The 16,396-nt window shown below is 42.9% G+C and overlaps 1 protein-coding gene across 2 annotated transcripts in view; it reads right to left on the bottom strand.

Annotated features, from left to right (window-relative positions):
* Positions 1–15,712, bottom strand: part of LYPLA1 (lysophospholipase 1) — a 36,810-nt gene extending 21,098 nt beyond the window's left edge. For both annotated transcript variants that reach the window (XM_055318313.1, XM_055318314.1), the window contains exons 1-2: positions 15,577–15,712; positions 14,637–14,668 (exon numbers count right to left, since the gene is read on the bottom strand). In XM_055318313.1, the coding sequence (XP_055174288.1) occupies positions 14,637–14,668; positions 15,577–15,645 (101 nt within the window). In that variant the 5' untranslated portion in view covers positions 15,646–15,712. The remainder of the gene's footprint in view (positions 1–14,636; positions 14,669–15,576) is intronic.
* Positions 15,713–16,396: the final 684 nt, after the last annotated feature.

Genomic DNA, 16,396 nt, shown 5'->3' with positions numbered 1-16,396 from the left:
AAAAGAATTAAAAAGAAATGAATGGCCTGAGTCCAGTCATGAGGACATTAAACCCATGGTAATTCTACATTCTACAGAATGTTCAAAGGATATGAGAGATAGGCTAATGATGGTAGTATTAGATCAGTGCTCTCTGTCTCTATGAATAAATAAATTAAAAATCTTAAAAAAAAGTAAAAAGATAAATCACAGAATGGAAGATAGCATTTGAAAATCACATATGTGATGATTCTAGTATCCAGAATATATTTTTATTATTTATATATTTTTATTTATTTTTTTATTTATTCAGAGAGAGAGAGAGAGAGAGAGAGGCAGAGACACAGGCAGAGAGAGAAGCAGGCTCCATGCAGGGAGCCCGACGCAGGACTCGATCCCGCGTCTCCAGGATCACACCCTGGGCTGCAGGCGGCGCTAAACCACTGCGCCACTGGGGCTGCCTGTCTATTTGTATATTTTTAAAACTTATTTTTTATTTATTTATTTATTTATTTTTTTAGTAACCTCTGTAGCACTCAATGTGGGTCTCCAACTCACGACCTGGAGATCAAGAAGCACATGCTCTTCCAATTGAGCCAGGCAGCAGCCCCCTCAGAATATGTTTTTAAAGTCTTTAAAGAAAAAGAAAAATAACCCAATTTTTAAAATGGGCAAAGGTATTGAATAGATTTTTCTCTAATGAAGATCTATAAATCTCCAATAAGTACATGAAAAGATAATCAACATCATTAGTCATTAGAAAATGCAATTAAAAACCAAAATGAGGTAACACTTAACACCCAGGATAGCTAGAGCCAAAAAAAGGTAATAAATATCGGTGAGAATGTAGAGAAATCAGAACCTTCATCTGTTGGTGGAGCTATAAAATGGTATGGCCACTGGGGAAAACAGTCTAGGAGTTCCTCAAAGGGTTAAACAGTTACCACTGACTCAGTAATTATTCAAGTGAACTGAAAACCTATGTTCATGTAAAATCTCACAAATGGATGTCCAGAGTGGCACTATTCCTAATAGCCAAAAAGTGCCAACAGTTCAAATGTGCATCAACTGATTAATTACAACATGGGATCATGGAATCCTTGGAATTCCATGGAATATTATTTGGCAATAAAAGGAATTAAGTAATGGTTCGTGGAACTGAAAAACATACAATGTGAAAGAATTTATATACAAAGGTCACATGCTGATTCTATTTATATGAAATACCCAGAACACGCAAGTCCATAGAAATTAAAAGGAGATTAGTGGTTGCCAGGGAATATTATTTGGCAATAAAAGGAATTAAGTAATGGTTCGTGGACCTGAAAAACATACAATGTGAAAGAATTTAGATACAAAGGTCACATGCTGATTCTATTTATATGAAATACCCAGAACACGCAAGTCCATAGAAATTAAAAGGAGATTAGTGGTTGCCAGGGAAGGGAATGAGGAGTATCTGCTAAAGGGTATGCCATTTCCTTTTGGGATTTTGAAAATATTCTGGAATTAACATAGTAGTGATGGTTCCATAACTTTGTAAATATACTAAAAACTATGGAATTGTATACTTTAAAAGGGCGACTTTTACGGATGTGAATTATAGATCAATAAATCACATTTACTAAATAATTTTTTAAAAAGTAGCAGGCCAGAATGGAACTGTGGCCTACTGTTTGCCAACTACTCTTCTACACAAAAAATACTAAAAACTCCTACACGAAAAAAAGGCATAGGAATCTTGAGTTCTAGTCCCAACTCTGCCTTTATCGAGAAGTATAAGCTCAGACAGTTCAGTCTGGTGGCTTTTAAAAAGTGTGGTCCCCACACCAGTAGTACCTGGGAATTTCTTAGGAATGCAAATTACTGGGCCTCATCTCAGACCCACTGAATCAGATACCAGTGTGTGGGGGGTGGGGTATAAAAAAATCAAGCCTTCTAGTTGACTTTTATACATGCTAAAGTATAAGAACCAATGCCTTTCTAGTCCTCCTCAGTCTTCCCATCCATAATCTGTGCTGGTTGTACTAGATGATTTCAAAGGTCCCTAAAGATTATAAAAATCTTTGACTGTAACTGAGTTATACAAAAGGATGGCCAATTTGTTTTTGGATAATTTTCTTTTCTTTTCTTTTTCTTTCTTTCTTTCTTTTTTTTTTTTTTTTTAAAAGATTTTACTTATTTATTCACAAGAGACATGGAGGTGGGGGGGAGAGAAGAGTGGCAGAGACACAGGCGGGAGGGAGAAGCAGGCTCCATGCAGGAAGCCCGATGTGGAACTCAATCCCGGGACTCCAGGATCATGCCCTGCGCCAAAGGCAGGTGCTAACCACTGAGACACCCAGGGATCCCCATGTCTTTGGATAATTTTCAAAGTCAGTGGAAATGTCAAGATTTAAGAAGTCTACGCAAAGCTTCAGTTAAATGGAATCTAATGTTCAGAAACCTAATCAATTAAAATGTACTTCACTTAATTATTAGAAACAGAGAAAGAAAACAAAACACAGAGACACACACACAAAGGTTCTATGGGTTCAAAAAGTGAATTTCAAGGCATTTCCCAAGAAATAATATAAATCCACTCTATTTTAATTCTCAATTATGCTTTTAGAAAAGACTGTTTCTTTTATTTATTATGCTCACTACCCCATAGTTAATATGGTGTATAACTAAAAACTCAAAAAGACTCTTTCCAGGTTTGCACAAGAAACACCAGTCATCACCATCTGTGTCCCAGTCATATCACTGTCATGGAATCTCGCCTTCCCATCCTAATGAGTCTTACTTTTTCTCCTTCCCCACTCCCCTTAACTGGAATTGGGCTTCCAGATGTCACATTCAGCTGTAGGGGAGTAAGGTGGGGGAGTTGTTCCATGTGTGAAGCAAAGCTGTGGTCTGGGGCACCTAGAGGGGTGGGGGGAGGCAGTCCCAAAGTGTACTACTTGCCAAACTGCCAGAACAGAAGCCAGGTGTCTCATGGAATTACAAATACGGGAAGAGGGAAGGCTAGAATAAACCCTGTGGTTCTGACTGGAACTGGAGGAATCAGTATAAACTCCCAAATTTTAATACATGTAAGTATCAAAATTGATATAAATGTGTGTCTACACATGTATGTTATGTAGCTACACTCCTAGCTCTGTCCACTGAAAGTATCTAGAAGTAATGATTCTAGCAAGAAGCACATAAAGCACTCAGATCTTGGTTCCTAAATATTATCTACTAAAAGGAGCCAGGGCTCTTGAAAAAAATGGCTGAGTCCCAGGACTGAAGCAGGAAAATTATAAGATGATCCTGGAAAAGATCTTGCTGCACCAGAAAGCAAGAAAGTGCTCAAAGAATGATGGGACATGTCCCCAAGACATAAGAGCACCTTAAAGAGACTCCAGACAGACAAGTACAGGATGATTTGACCACCAAAATATGATAGATTTAACAGTTTGTAACCCTGAGAGTAAAAGCAATCCAAGAGTCTGTCCTGACTTGACACTTTAAAATGAATAAATGAATATATACATACATAATAAATAAGAGAGGAGAGCTGCCAATGAATAAATCTAGAATAAAGTGTTTTTTTAAAAGATTGTTATCTGGAACTATCACAAGAATAGATACAGACAAGAATCATTAATGAATGCTAAATCCATAAGTGACAATTTGGTGAGAAACATGTTTTCATAATATCAAGGCATCTCCCCACAAAATATTTTTAAATAAATACACTTATTATAGTTTTACTGTGGAGAAACAAGGCAAAACACCATCTTAACCAGGTGGAAAAAAAATGTAATATCACCAGTAAAGGAACAAAAGTCAACTCAGTGTGTGCCTGGTAAAATCAACTGAGATGAACACAGCAACATCTCTATGATATTCCTGTCAAAAAGGATAAGGCAGAAGGAGACATCATATAAACTGAAACTGAGGGACAGTCTATAAAGTAATTGGCCTGTATTCTCAAAAAGTCTCAATGTCATGAAACACAAAGACTGCTCTGGACTGAAACAGACTAAGGAAACTTATAACTAAATGCAAGATGTGATCCTGGATTGGAACCTGGGCCCATCAAGGTCATGATTGGATCAAACCAAGAAAATGTGATGATATAACCAAGAAATCTGATGATAGTATTAGATTAATGCTTACTTCCTGACTGATGATTATACTGTGGTCACGTGGGAATGTTCTTGTACTTACAAAATACACACTAAAATTTTATGAAGTAAAGAGGCAATATTTCTGCAATATGCCCCAAATGTTTCAGAGACGTTAACAATTGGGTAATCTACGAAAAAGGGTAGCAGGAGATCTAAATATTTTTTCTGCAACATTTATGTAAATTTGAAATTATTTTAGAAGAAAAAGTTAAAATTTTTTTAAAAGTAATAATAATGGAATGTAAGTCATTACATAAATCTATAGTCAGTATTAAGTAAACAGGGAGTGGCAAACTAATAAACATAAGGAGTGACAGACTTAGAAGATCACATCATATTAACAAGTCCAGGGATGCCTGGGTGGCTCAGCGGGTGGCTCAGCAGTTGAGCGTCTGCCTTGGGCTCAGGGCGTGAACCTGGAGTACCAGGATGGAGTCCCACATCAGGCTTCCTGCATGAAGCCTGCTTCTCCCTCTGCCTATGTCTCTGCCTCTCTCTCTCTCTTTCTCTCTCTCTCTCTCTCATGAATAAATATAAAAATCTTTAAAAAAATAATTAAGTCCAGTAAGAATCATCAACGGATGTTGAAAATGTTGGGTGAAAGTTTAATACACAATTTGCAGAGTCTCAAATTATCTCTCTACTTGCTTTTAACTACAAAAGGAGATAACTGGAGGAGAGAAACCTGGAAAATACCACCTTAATCAAGTGATCCAAGTTACACCAATAATGGGACAAAGGCTGTCATCTGTCTCTTGACATGAAGCACTGAACAGGACATATTGTCTGTATGGTATTTTACCCCAAATGCATAAACTAATCTAATAAATCTAATCATGAGGAAATGGCAAACTACCCATTCTCTCCAAAAGGACTAGCCTGATCTCTCAAAAAATGTCAGTGGCATGAAAGACAAACAAGAGCTGAGGAATTATTCCCAATAACGAGACTAAAGAGATGGAACAGTTAAACATGTGTGACTGGCAACTGGATTACAGGGAGGGAATTACCAAAAAGGACTGGGACAACTGGCTAAGTTTGAATATTTAGTATATTAGACAATAATATTTAAAAAGCACTAAATTTCCTGAATGTGGTTACATAAGAGACTCTCATCCTTCTTAGAAATTACATGTGAAAGTGTTTGGAAATAAAGAATCAGAGTAATTGCAATTTACCCTCAAGGGGTTCAGCAAACATAGTAGCAATCAATGAACACATTTTGGATAAAAGATATTGAGGAATCTCTAATTTTTTTTAAAGACCTAATTTTCTTTAAGATTTTATTTATTTCCATGACAGAGAGAGAAAGAGAGCACAAGCAGGGGGAGTGGCAGGAAGAGGAAGAGGAAGAGAAAGCAGGTTGCCTGCTAAGCAGGGAGTCCAATATAGGGCTTGATCCCAGGACCCCTAGATCATGTCCTGAGCTGAAGGCAGACGCTCAACCCACTGAGCCACCCAGGCACCCAGGAATCTATTCTTGCGACTCTCCCATATATTTGAAAAGATTTCAAAATAAAACATTTTTTAAATGCTATCAAAAATAAGTATCTCTGGGTTTTAGGATTTCAACTACTTTTCATTCTCATTTATAGTTTGATTTTTTTACAATACAAGTATAAAAAAATTTTAATCATAACAAAGGCTGTTTTATTTTTTTAAGATCTATTTATTTATTTACTTATGATAGACATAGAGAGAGAAAGAGAGAGGCAGAGACACAGGAGGAGGGAGAAGCAGGCTTCACACCGGGAGGCTGACGCGGAACTTGATCCCGGGACTCCAGGATCGTGCCCTGGGCCAAAGGCAGGCGCTAAACCGCTGAGCCACCCAGGGATCCCCCAAAGCTATCTGTTTTAGAAGGAAAACTGTGATCTCATGCCATACAGCATAGTTGAAAATATATTCCTTTGAATACTAGTTTCAGTTTATTATACGTTATTAGGAACACTTTGGTTGCCATATGTTTCTTTATAACAAAACCTGTCAGAGCTTTTAACATGCTAATGCATACACTATCAATTTTTTCAAGAGGAGAAATATGCTATATCATATTTCCTAGACACTAAGACATATAAGGGGAACCACTGAAAAAAATAGCTCTTTAAGGAAAAAAAAAACATCACCACAATAAACATAAGTGTAGTAAATGGAGTACCAATCTAGGAAACATAAAAATGTGAGGAAAAGTACATATTAAAATTGATGAAATACAGAATTATACAGGTCTTCAATCTTTTTTGGCCACTTCTTTCACAAGGAACCTAAAAGACACGGACCTCAAGACCTAAGTTACCAGACAATACACGTTGGGTAGTTCTACAAAAAAGAACCTTAACCAAAAAAGAGGCAAAAGCTGCCCATTTTAATAGTGACAAACCAAATCACTTAATCCCTATCATTCTCCAAGTTAACCTGACAAATATAAATATTAAATTGCCACTTCTTGTATTGACTGGTTCTGAATTTTATTATGTACTCATGAAACCAATTTAGAGTCAGCTTTTCTTTTTTTTTAGAACGGTGTAGAGAGAGAGAGAAATTTGGGTGGGGAGCAGAGGGAGAGGTACAGAGAATCAAGCAGGTTCCATGCTCAGCCTGGAGCCCAATGCCGGGCTCCATCTCACCACTCTGAGATCACTACCCGAGCTAAAATCAAGATTCAACACTGTACCCAGTGAGCCACCTATGCGCCATGAGTCAGTTTTTCTATAATACTATCTTAAAAAGTATTTTTAAAATCTGAAACTTTTTTTTAAAGACTTTATTTATTCATGAGAGACAGAGAGAGAGAGAGAGAGAGAGAGAGAGAGAGAGATACACAGGCAGAGGGAGAAGCAGGCTCCATGCAGGAAGCCTGATGTGGGACTCGATCCTGGGACCCCACGATCACACCCTGAGCCAAAGGCAGACGCTCAACCACTGAGCCACCTGAGCGTCCCAAGGAAACCTATAATTTTTTTATATAAACTTAATTCTTAGTCAAGATGCTATGGATGCTCTTGGCATTTTTAATCTCACATTGTTCATTTTCTTCATCATGTTCACTCTTTAATTTCACTGCATGGAATATGGCCAAATTGGGGTCGACAGAGAACCTTCCTACAGGTGCTCCTTTTAGACTGATTCTTCAGGCCTGCATCTCCTTACTAGCAAAGTTACAGGGTAGCAAGGTCTTCCCTGACTCTCAGCATTAGAAGGGTTTGGTTGTAAAAGAGGGCTCCTCTAAGCCTCTCTTTAGTTAAGTCGGCCAACAACCTGATTGCCAGAAAGAGTCCTGCAACCTTTCCCCTAACTCCAAACAAGATTATATGTCATGTATTTCTACATAGTAGGCTTAAGAGAATATAAGAAAATCACTTTTAGGAGGAGGGGCAGGATGGCAGAAGAGTAGGGTCCCCAAATCATCTGTCCCCAACAAATTACCTAGATAACCTTCAAACTACGAATTCGGCCTGAGATTTAAAGAAAGAACAGCTGGAATGCTAGTGAGAAGAGTTCGCGCTTCCATCAAGGTAGGAAGACGGGGGAAAAAGAAATAAAGGAACAAAAGGCCTCCGAGGGGGAGGGGGCGCGCGAGGAGCCGGGCTGAGGCCGGGGCGAGTGTCCCCAGGACAGGAGAGCCCCGTCCCCGTCCCGGAGGAGCAGGAGCTGCACCAACCTTCCCGGCGGAAAGGGGCTCGCAGGGAGTTGGAGCAGGACCCAGGAGGGCGGGGATGCCCTCGGGCTCCCGGGGACACTAACAGACACCTGCGCCCCGGAGAGTGCGCGAAGCTCCCTAAGGGCTGCAGCGCGCACGGCGGGGCCGGAGCAGCTCGGAGGGGCTCGGGCGGCGGCTCCGCGGAGGGGGCTGCGGGGCGGGAGCGCGAATCCACCAGCGCAGGCCCCGGAGCACAGGGCGCCGGGACACAGCCCAGGATCCGGCCTCCCCCGGGACAGGCAGAGGCCGGGAGGGCCCAGGACAGCGAGGACGCTCCTGCCCCGAGCTGAGCAGATCAGCGGCCCCGCCCCGGAGCCCCCAGGCCCTGTAAACGGAGAGCCCCGTAGTTCCTGCAGGGGCTGACTCCAGGCTTCCAGAGTTGCCATAGCAACTGCGGCTGATCCTCCTGGGGCCCCACGGGGTAAACAACCCGCGCTGAGCCCTGCAGCAGGCAGGGGCAGAGCAGCTCCCCCAAGTGCTAACACCTGAGAATCAGCACAGCAGGCCCCTCCCCCAGAAGACCAGCTAGACGGACCAGTTCCAGGGGAAGTCAAGGGACTTAAATATACAGAATCAGAAGATACTCTCCTGTGTTTTTTGGTTTTTGTTTTTTTTTTTTTGCTTTTTTGCTTTTTGTTTCCTTCCCCCACCCTTTTTTCCTCTTTTTCTTTCTCTTTTTTTCTTCCTTTTTCCTTTTTCTCTTTTCTTTCCTTCTTTTTCGCCTCTCTTTTTCTCCTTTTCCCAATACAACTTGCTTTTGGCCACTCTGCACTGAGCAAAATGACTAGAAGGAAAACCTCACCTCAAAAGAAAGAATCAGAAACAGTCCTCTCTCCCACAGAGTTACAAAATCTGGATTACAATTCAATGTCAGAAAACCAATTCAGAAGCACTATTATACACCTCCTGGTGGCTCTAGAAAAAAGCATAAAGGACTCAAGAGACTTCATGACTGCAGAATTTAGATCCAATCAGGCAGAAATTAAAAATCAATTGAATGAGATGCAATCCAAACTAGAAGTCCTAAGGCCGAGGGTTAACGAGGTGGAAGAACCAGTGAGTGACACAGAAGACAAGTTGATGGCAAAGAGGGAAACTGAGGAAAAAAGAGACAAACAATTAAAAGACCATGAAGACAGATTAAGGGAAATAAACGACAGCCTGAGGAAGAAAAACCTACGTTTAATTGGGGTTCCCAAGGGCGCCAAAAGGGACAGAGGACCAGAATATGTATTTGAACAAACCATAGCTGAAAACTTTTCTAATCTGGGAAGGGAAACAGGCATTCAGATCCAGGAAATAGAGAGATCCTCCCCTAAAATCAATAAAAACCATTCAACACCTCGACATTTAATAGTTAAGCTTGCAAATTCCAAAGATAAAGAGAAGATCCTTAAAGCAGCAAGAGACAAGAAATCCCTGACTTTTATGGGGAGGAGTATTAGGGTAACAGCAGACCTCTCCACAGAGACCTGGCAGGCCAGAAAGGGCTGGCAGGATATATTCAGGGTCCTAAATGAGAAGAACATGCAACCAAGAATACTTTATCCAGCAAGGCTCTCATTCAAAATGGAAGGAGAGATAAAGAGCTTCCAAGACAGGCAGGAACTGAAAGAATATGGGACCTCCAAACCAGCTCTGCAAGAAATTTTAAGGGGGACTCTTAACATTCCCCTTTAAGAAGAAGTCCAGTGGAACAATCCACAAAAACAAGGACTGAATAGATATCATGATGACACTAAACTGATATCTTTCGATAGTAACTCTGAACCTGAACGGGCTTAATGACCCCATCAAAAGGCGCAGGGTTTCAGACTGGATAAAAAAGCAGGATCCATCTATTTGCTGTCTACAAGAGACTCATTTTAGACAGAAGGACACCTACAGCCTGAAAATAAAAGGTTGGAGAACCATTTACCATTCAAATGGTCCTCAAAAGAAAGCAGGGGTAGCCATCCTTATATCAGATAAACTAAAATTTACCCCGAAGACTATAGTGAGAGATGAAGAGGGACACTATCTCATACTTAAAGGATCTATCCAACAAGAGGACTTAACAATCCTCAATATATATGCCCCAAATGTGGGAGCTGCCAATCAATTAATAACCAAAGTGAAGAAATACTTAGATAATAATACACTTATACTTGGTGACTTCAATGTAGCACTTTCTACAATCGATAGGTCTTCTAAGCACAACATCTCCAAAGAAACGGAAGCTTTAAATGATACACTGGACCAGATGGATTTCACAGATATCTACAGAACTTTACATCCAAACTCAACTGAATACACATTCTTCTCAAGTGCACATGGAACTTCCTCCAGAATAGACCACATACTGAGTCACAAATCGGGTCTGAACCGATACCAAAGATTGGGATCATCCCCTGCATATTCTCAGACTATAATGCCTTGAAATTAGAACTAAATCACAACAAGAAGTTTGGAAGGACCTCAAACACGTGGAGGTTAAGGACCATCCTGCTAAAAGATGAAAGGGTCAACCAGGAAATTAAGGAAGAATTAAAAAGATTCATGGAAACTAATGAGAATGAAGATACAACGTTCAAAATCTTTGGGATGCAGCAAAAGCAGTCCTAAGGGGGAAATACATCACAATACAAGCATCCATTCAAAAACTGGAAAGAACTCAAATACAAAAGCTAACCTTACACATAAAGGAGCTAGAGAAAAAACAGCAAATAGATCCTATACCCAGCAGAAGAAGACAGTTAATAAAGATTCTAGCAGAACTCAACGAAATCGAGACCAGAAGAACTGTGGAACAGATCAACAAACCAGGAGTTGGTTCTTTGAAAGAATAAGATAGATAAACCATTAGCCAGCCTTATTAAAAACAAGAGAGAGAAGACTCAAATTAAAAAAATCATGAATGAGAAAGGAGAGATCACTACCAACACCAATACAAACGATTTTAAAAACATATTATGAACAGCTCTACGCCAATAAATTAGGCAATCTAGAAGAAATGGACGCATTCCTGGAAAGCCACAAACTACCAAAACAGGAACAGGAAGAAACAGAAAAACCTGAACAGGCCAATAACCAGGGAGGGAATTGAAGCAGTCATCAAAAACCTCCCAAGACACAAAAGTCCAGGGCCAGATGGCTTCACAGGGGAATTCTATCAAATGTTTAAAGAAAAAACCATACCTATTCTACTAAAGCTGTTTGGAAAGATAGAAAGAGATGGAGTACTTCCAAATTCGTTCTATGAGGCCAGCATCACCTTAATTCCAAAACCAGACAAAGACCCCACCAAAAAGGAGAATTACAGACCAATATCCCTGATGAACATGGATGCAAAAATTCTCAACAAGATAGGATCCAATAGTACATTAAGAAAATTATTCACCATGACCAAGTAGGATTCATCCCCAGGACACACAGCTGGTTCAACACTCGTAAAACAATCACTGTGATTCATCATATCAGCAAGAGAAAAGCCAAGAACCATATGATCCTCTCATTAGATGCAGAGAAAGCATTTGACAAAATACAGCATCCATTCCTGATCAAAACTCTTCAGAGTATAGGGATAGAGGGAACATTCCTCAACACCTTAAAAGCCATCTACGAAAAGCCCACAGCAAATATCATTCTCAATGGGGAAGCACTGGGAGCCTTTCCCCTAAGATCAGGAACAAGACAGGGATGTCCACTCTCACCACTGCTATTCAACATAGTACTGGAAGTCCTAGCCTCAGCAATCAGACAACAAAAAGACATTAAAGGCATTCAAATTGGCAAAGAAGAAGTCAAACTCTCCCTCTTCACCGATGACATGATACTCTACGTAGAAAACCCAAAAGCCTCCACCCCAAGATTGCTAGAACTCATACAGCAATTTGATAGCGTGGCAGGATACAAAAATCAATGCCCAGAAATCAGTGGCATTTCTATACACTAACAATGAGACTGACCAAAGAGAAATACAGGAGTCAATCCCATCTACAGTTGCACCCAAAAGCATAAGATACCTAGGAATAAACCTAACCAAAGAGGTCAAGGATCTATACCCTAAAAACTATAGAACACTTCTGAAAGAAACTGAGGAAGACACAAAAGAGATGGAAAAATATTCCATGCTCATGGATTGGCAGAATTAATACTGTGAAAATGTCAATGTTACCCAGGGCAATTTACACATTTAATGCAATCCCTATCAAATTACCATGGACTTTCTTCAGAGAGTTAGAACAAATCATTTTAAGATTTGTGTGGAATCAGAAAAGACCCTGAATAGCCAGGGGAATTTTAAAAAAGAAAACCATAGCTGGGGGCATCACAATGCCAGATTTCAGGTTGAACTACAAAGCTGTGGTCATGAAGACAATGTGGTACTGGCACAAAAACAGACACATAGATCAATGGAACAGAACAGAGAACCCAGAAGTGGACCCTCAAGTTTATGGTCAACTAATATTCGATAAAGGAGGAAAGACTATCCATTGGAAGTTCTCTTCAATAAATGGTGCTGGGAAAATTGGACATCCACATGCAGAAGAATTAAACTGGACCACCCTCTTGCACCATAAAGATAAACTCAAAATGGATGAAAGATCTAAATGTGAGACAAGATTCCATCAAAATCCTAGAGGAGAACACAGGCGACACCCTTTTTGAACTGGGCCACGGTAACTTCTTGCAAGATACATCCACAAAGGCAAAAGAAACAAAAGCAAAAATGAACCATTGGGACTTCATCAAGATAAGAAGCTTTTGCACAGCCATGTATACAGTCAACAAAATTCAAAGACAACCTACAGAATGGGAGAAGATACTTGCAAATGACTATCAGATAAAGGGCTAGTTTCCAAGATCTATAAAGAACTTCTTAAACTCAACACCAAAGAACCAAACAGTCCAATCATGAAATGGGCAAAAGACATGAAGAGAAATCTCACAGAGGAAGACATAGACATGGCCAACACGCACATGAGAAAATGCTCTGCATCACTTGCCATCAGGGAAATACAAATCAAAACCACAATGAGATACCACCTCACACCAGTGAGAATGGGGAAAATTAACAAGGCAGGAAACCACAAATGTTGGAGAGGATGCGGAGAAAAGGGAACCCTTTGCACTGTTGGTGGGAATGTGAACTGGTGCAGCCACTCTGGAAAACTGTGTGGAGGTTCCTCAAAGAGTTAAAAATAGACCTGCCCTATGACCCAGCAATTGCACAGTTAGGGATTTACCCCAAAGATTCAGATGCAATGAAACGCTGGGACACCTGCACCCCGATGTTTCTAGCAGCAATGTCCACAATAGCCAAACTGGGGAAGGAGCCTCGGTGTCCATCGAAAGATGAATGGATAAAGAAGGTGTGGTTTATGTATACAATGGAATATTACTCAGCCATTAGAAACGACAAGTACCCACCATTTGCTTCCACATGGATGGAACTGGAGGGTATTATGCTGAGTGAAGTAAGTCAATCGGAGAAGGACAAACAGTGTATGTTCTCATTCATTTGGGGAATATGAATAATAGTGAAAGGGAATATAAGGGAAGGGAGAAGAAATGTGTGGGAAATATCAGAAAGGAAGACAGAACATAAAGACTCCTAAGTCTGGGAAACGAACTAGGGGTGGTGGAAGGGGAGGTGGGCGGGGGGTGGGGGTGAGTGGGTGACAGGCACTGAGGGGGACACTTGACGGGATGAGCACTGGGTGTTATTCTGTATGTTGGTAAATTGAACACCAATAAAAAATAAATTTATTATATAAAAAAAAGAAAATCACTTTTACTAACCTAATCTAGCAGAATGCTTCCTTATAAAGAGGATTTAATAGTTTTTGGCTACTCTATCAAAATTTATTTTAATCCACAGTTTTCCTCCAGTTCTGTAATTTTTTTTAACAACACTTCTGCCCAAGTTTCAAATAGATAATCACTGCTTTTTACTACTCCACACCCAATGTGGGCCTTGAACGTACATCCCTGAGATCAAGTGCTGCATGCTCTATAGACTGAGGCAGCCAGGCGCCCTGATAATCATGAGTTTAAATACAAAAAGCTCTCAAAACAGAAAAAGCCTAAGAGAATGATAAATCATGTCTCCAAAATTACAGAACAAAATTTGTTTGATCCGACTCTATCTAAATAAATACCAGAGTGGCCTCACTTGAACTTCAAATGATTTTTTTCTTTAAAAGGTATATCTAGGGATCCCTGGGTGGCGCAGCGGTTTGGCGCCTGCCTTTGGCCCAGGGCACGATCCTGGAGACCCTGGATCGAATCCCACGTCGGGCTCCCAGTGCATGGAGCCTGCTTCTCCCTCTGCCTGTGTCTCTGCCTCTCTCTCTCTCTCTCTCTCTCTGTGTGACTATCATAAATAAAAAAAAAACAAGGTATATCTAAGCTCTAAATCAGAACACTGTACACCTCACATTGCTATTACTTCCTTATCAAAATCAACTATTTCTTCTTAACCCGCTCTGAAATTTTAAGTCCTGTAGAGAACTCTCAATTGCACAGTGTCTCTACAAACATTCCACCCATCTCTGGCGTCTAATACCCATAGCAACTCAAGGAGGAGTTTGCAATTTTAATCCGTTCCAGAAACATGAGTTGAAAATGAGAAATTTAAGATGATGAGAGAAAAATTCTGGGATTTTTTTTTTAAATGAAAAGATTGTAGCTTATTCCTGGACTGTAAGTAGGACTACCAATATTCTTTAATACATTTCTAGAGTTCTTCAATAAACCTTTAATGTCATAGGGTTGCATAACCTCCTTTCATTACTATTACTAATAAGGGTACGTACCCTGTATCTCCATATCCATGCAGGAAAATCACCTACAAGAGAAGAGGAAATATTAATAAACAATGCCTAAATAAACCCATCCAGAATTGTTATACACTGAAGCTTTGGTTAAGGCGGATGCCTGAATTACAGAACATAGCCCCGTAGCAGGTCAATCAATCCTTGTAGACGTCTTCAAAGACGAAAATCCTTCACTTGGCTTCTCAGTCCGTATGCGGCCTTTTAGCACTTAAAGAGGTCCCAGTTAAAAAAAAAAAAAAAAAAAAAAAAAGGAGGTCCCAGTTAGACATTCTCCGGTGCAAAAGATCAGCAACCACATTCTAAGAAAGAGCGTCTCTTTGGAGTCAAACCATCAAAGTCTCCCACAAACGCTGTGGAATTTTTCCACCGCAAAAAGGTGATGGGCGGGCGGGGGAGTTAAAAATAAGTTTGAGACCTTCATTCTCAAGTTTTCTTAAAAAAGACAAACAACAACAAAAGTACTTCTGATTCTGTAAGACACGCAACCTTCAACGTCTTTAATTCAGAACCAGGCTGCATCCTCTCATCCGAAAAGGAGACCCACGTAAGCCGCGAAGCCCGCCGCCCCGTGGCAGGGAGCCTCCGCCCTAGTGCCGGCGCCTCCCAGCTCGGACCCGGCGGGCGGTGAGGAGGGCGGCTTCGGGGGTCGCGCGGGCCGCGCTCGCCCCGCAATGGCAATGCGGAGGACTCGGGTTCGGGGCTGCCGGAAGGGGGGGGGGCGCGAATCCGCCGCCGCGGCCGCGACCCCGGGCTCTCCGCGGGCAACGCGGCCCCGGGCCCGCCGACCCCGCGCGTCGCACCCCACGCCCTCCGCACCCGGCAGGGCAGGGCAGGGCGCCGCGGACAGCCCGGGGTCACGGAGGCGGCAGCCGGCTGCGGGCCGAGCGGGGCCCTGCGAACCCTGGCCGCCGCGACTCACCGCGGCGGTGGCTCTCCGGATGGCGGGCACGGTGGCAGGAAGCAGGACAGACGTGCTATTGCCGCACATGCACCGCTCGAATGGCGGCGCGCGCCTCCAGCAAAACGGACTGCGGCGCGGGGCCGGCCCAAGGGCGTGCGGGCGGCGAGTCTCGCCCCGCCCCGCCCCTCGCCTCCCCCCCCCCCCGGGCGCGCGCTCAGGCGCGTGGGCCCAACCAGGCGCAGCGCCGCCCCCGCGCCCCCGCGCCCCGCGCCCCCGCGCCCCGCGCCCCCGCGCCCCCCGCGCCCCGCGCCCCCCGCGCCCCCGCGCCCCCGCGCCCGTCGGCTGCCCCTCCCCCGCCGCTCGGCCCCCGGCGTCGTCACAACGCCCGGAGCTGGCCTCGTCGGGCCCCGTGGCCCGCGCGTCCTCGGTGCGGGTGGCCGCGCGGGGCTCCCTCCCGGGGCTGCCTCCCGGGGCGTGCGGGCCCCCCACGAAGGCTCCAGGCCTGCGCGGGCGGCGAGGCCGCCGGAGCCTGCTTCATCCTCCGCTCCTGGGGCCCCGTGGGGGAAAGGAATGACCCCCACAGCCAGTGGTCTCCAGCCCGGATACTCCCTCGTTTCTAAAACCGGGGTGTGCTCGTCCGTCTGGGTTAGGAAGGACCCGCCTGAGAGGCTGGTCGAGTTTTTTTTGCCTTATTCTCCATTCGGGCTATACCAGTGTGTAGTTAAGGGGTCATTCCCCTCCGCCTTTAAAGTGCAGCTGGAGGGCGCCTGGGTGGCTCAGGTCGCGATCCCAGGGTCTTGGGCCCGAGTCCCGCAGGGAGCCTGCTTCCCCCTCTGCC

Source organism: Nyctereutes procyonoides, unplaced genomic scaffold, assembly GCF_905146905.1.
Source record: "Nyctereutes procyonoides isolate TBG_1078 unplaced genomic scaffold, NYPRO_anot_genome, whole genome shotgun sequence".
Classification (NCBI taxonomy): Eukaryota; Metazoa; Chordata; class Mammalia; order Carnivora; family Canidae; genus Nyctereutes; species Nyctereutes procyonoides.
This window is presented reverse-complemented; position numbering and strand designations above follow the sequence as displayed.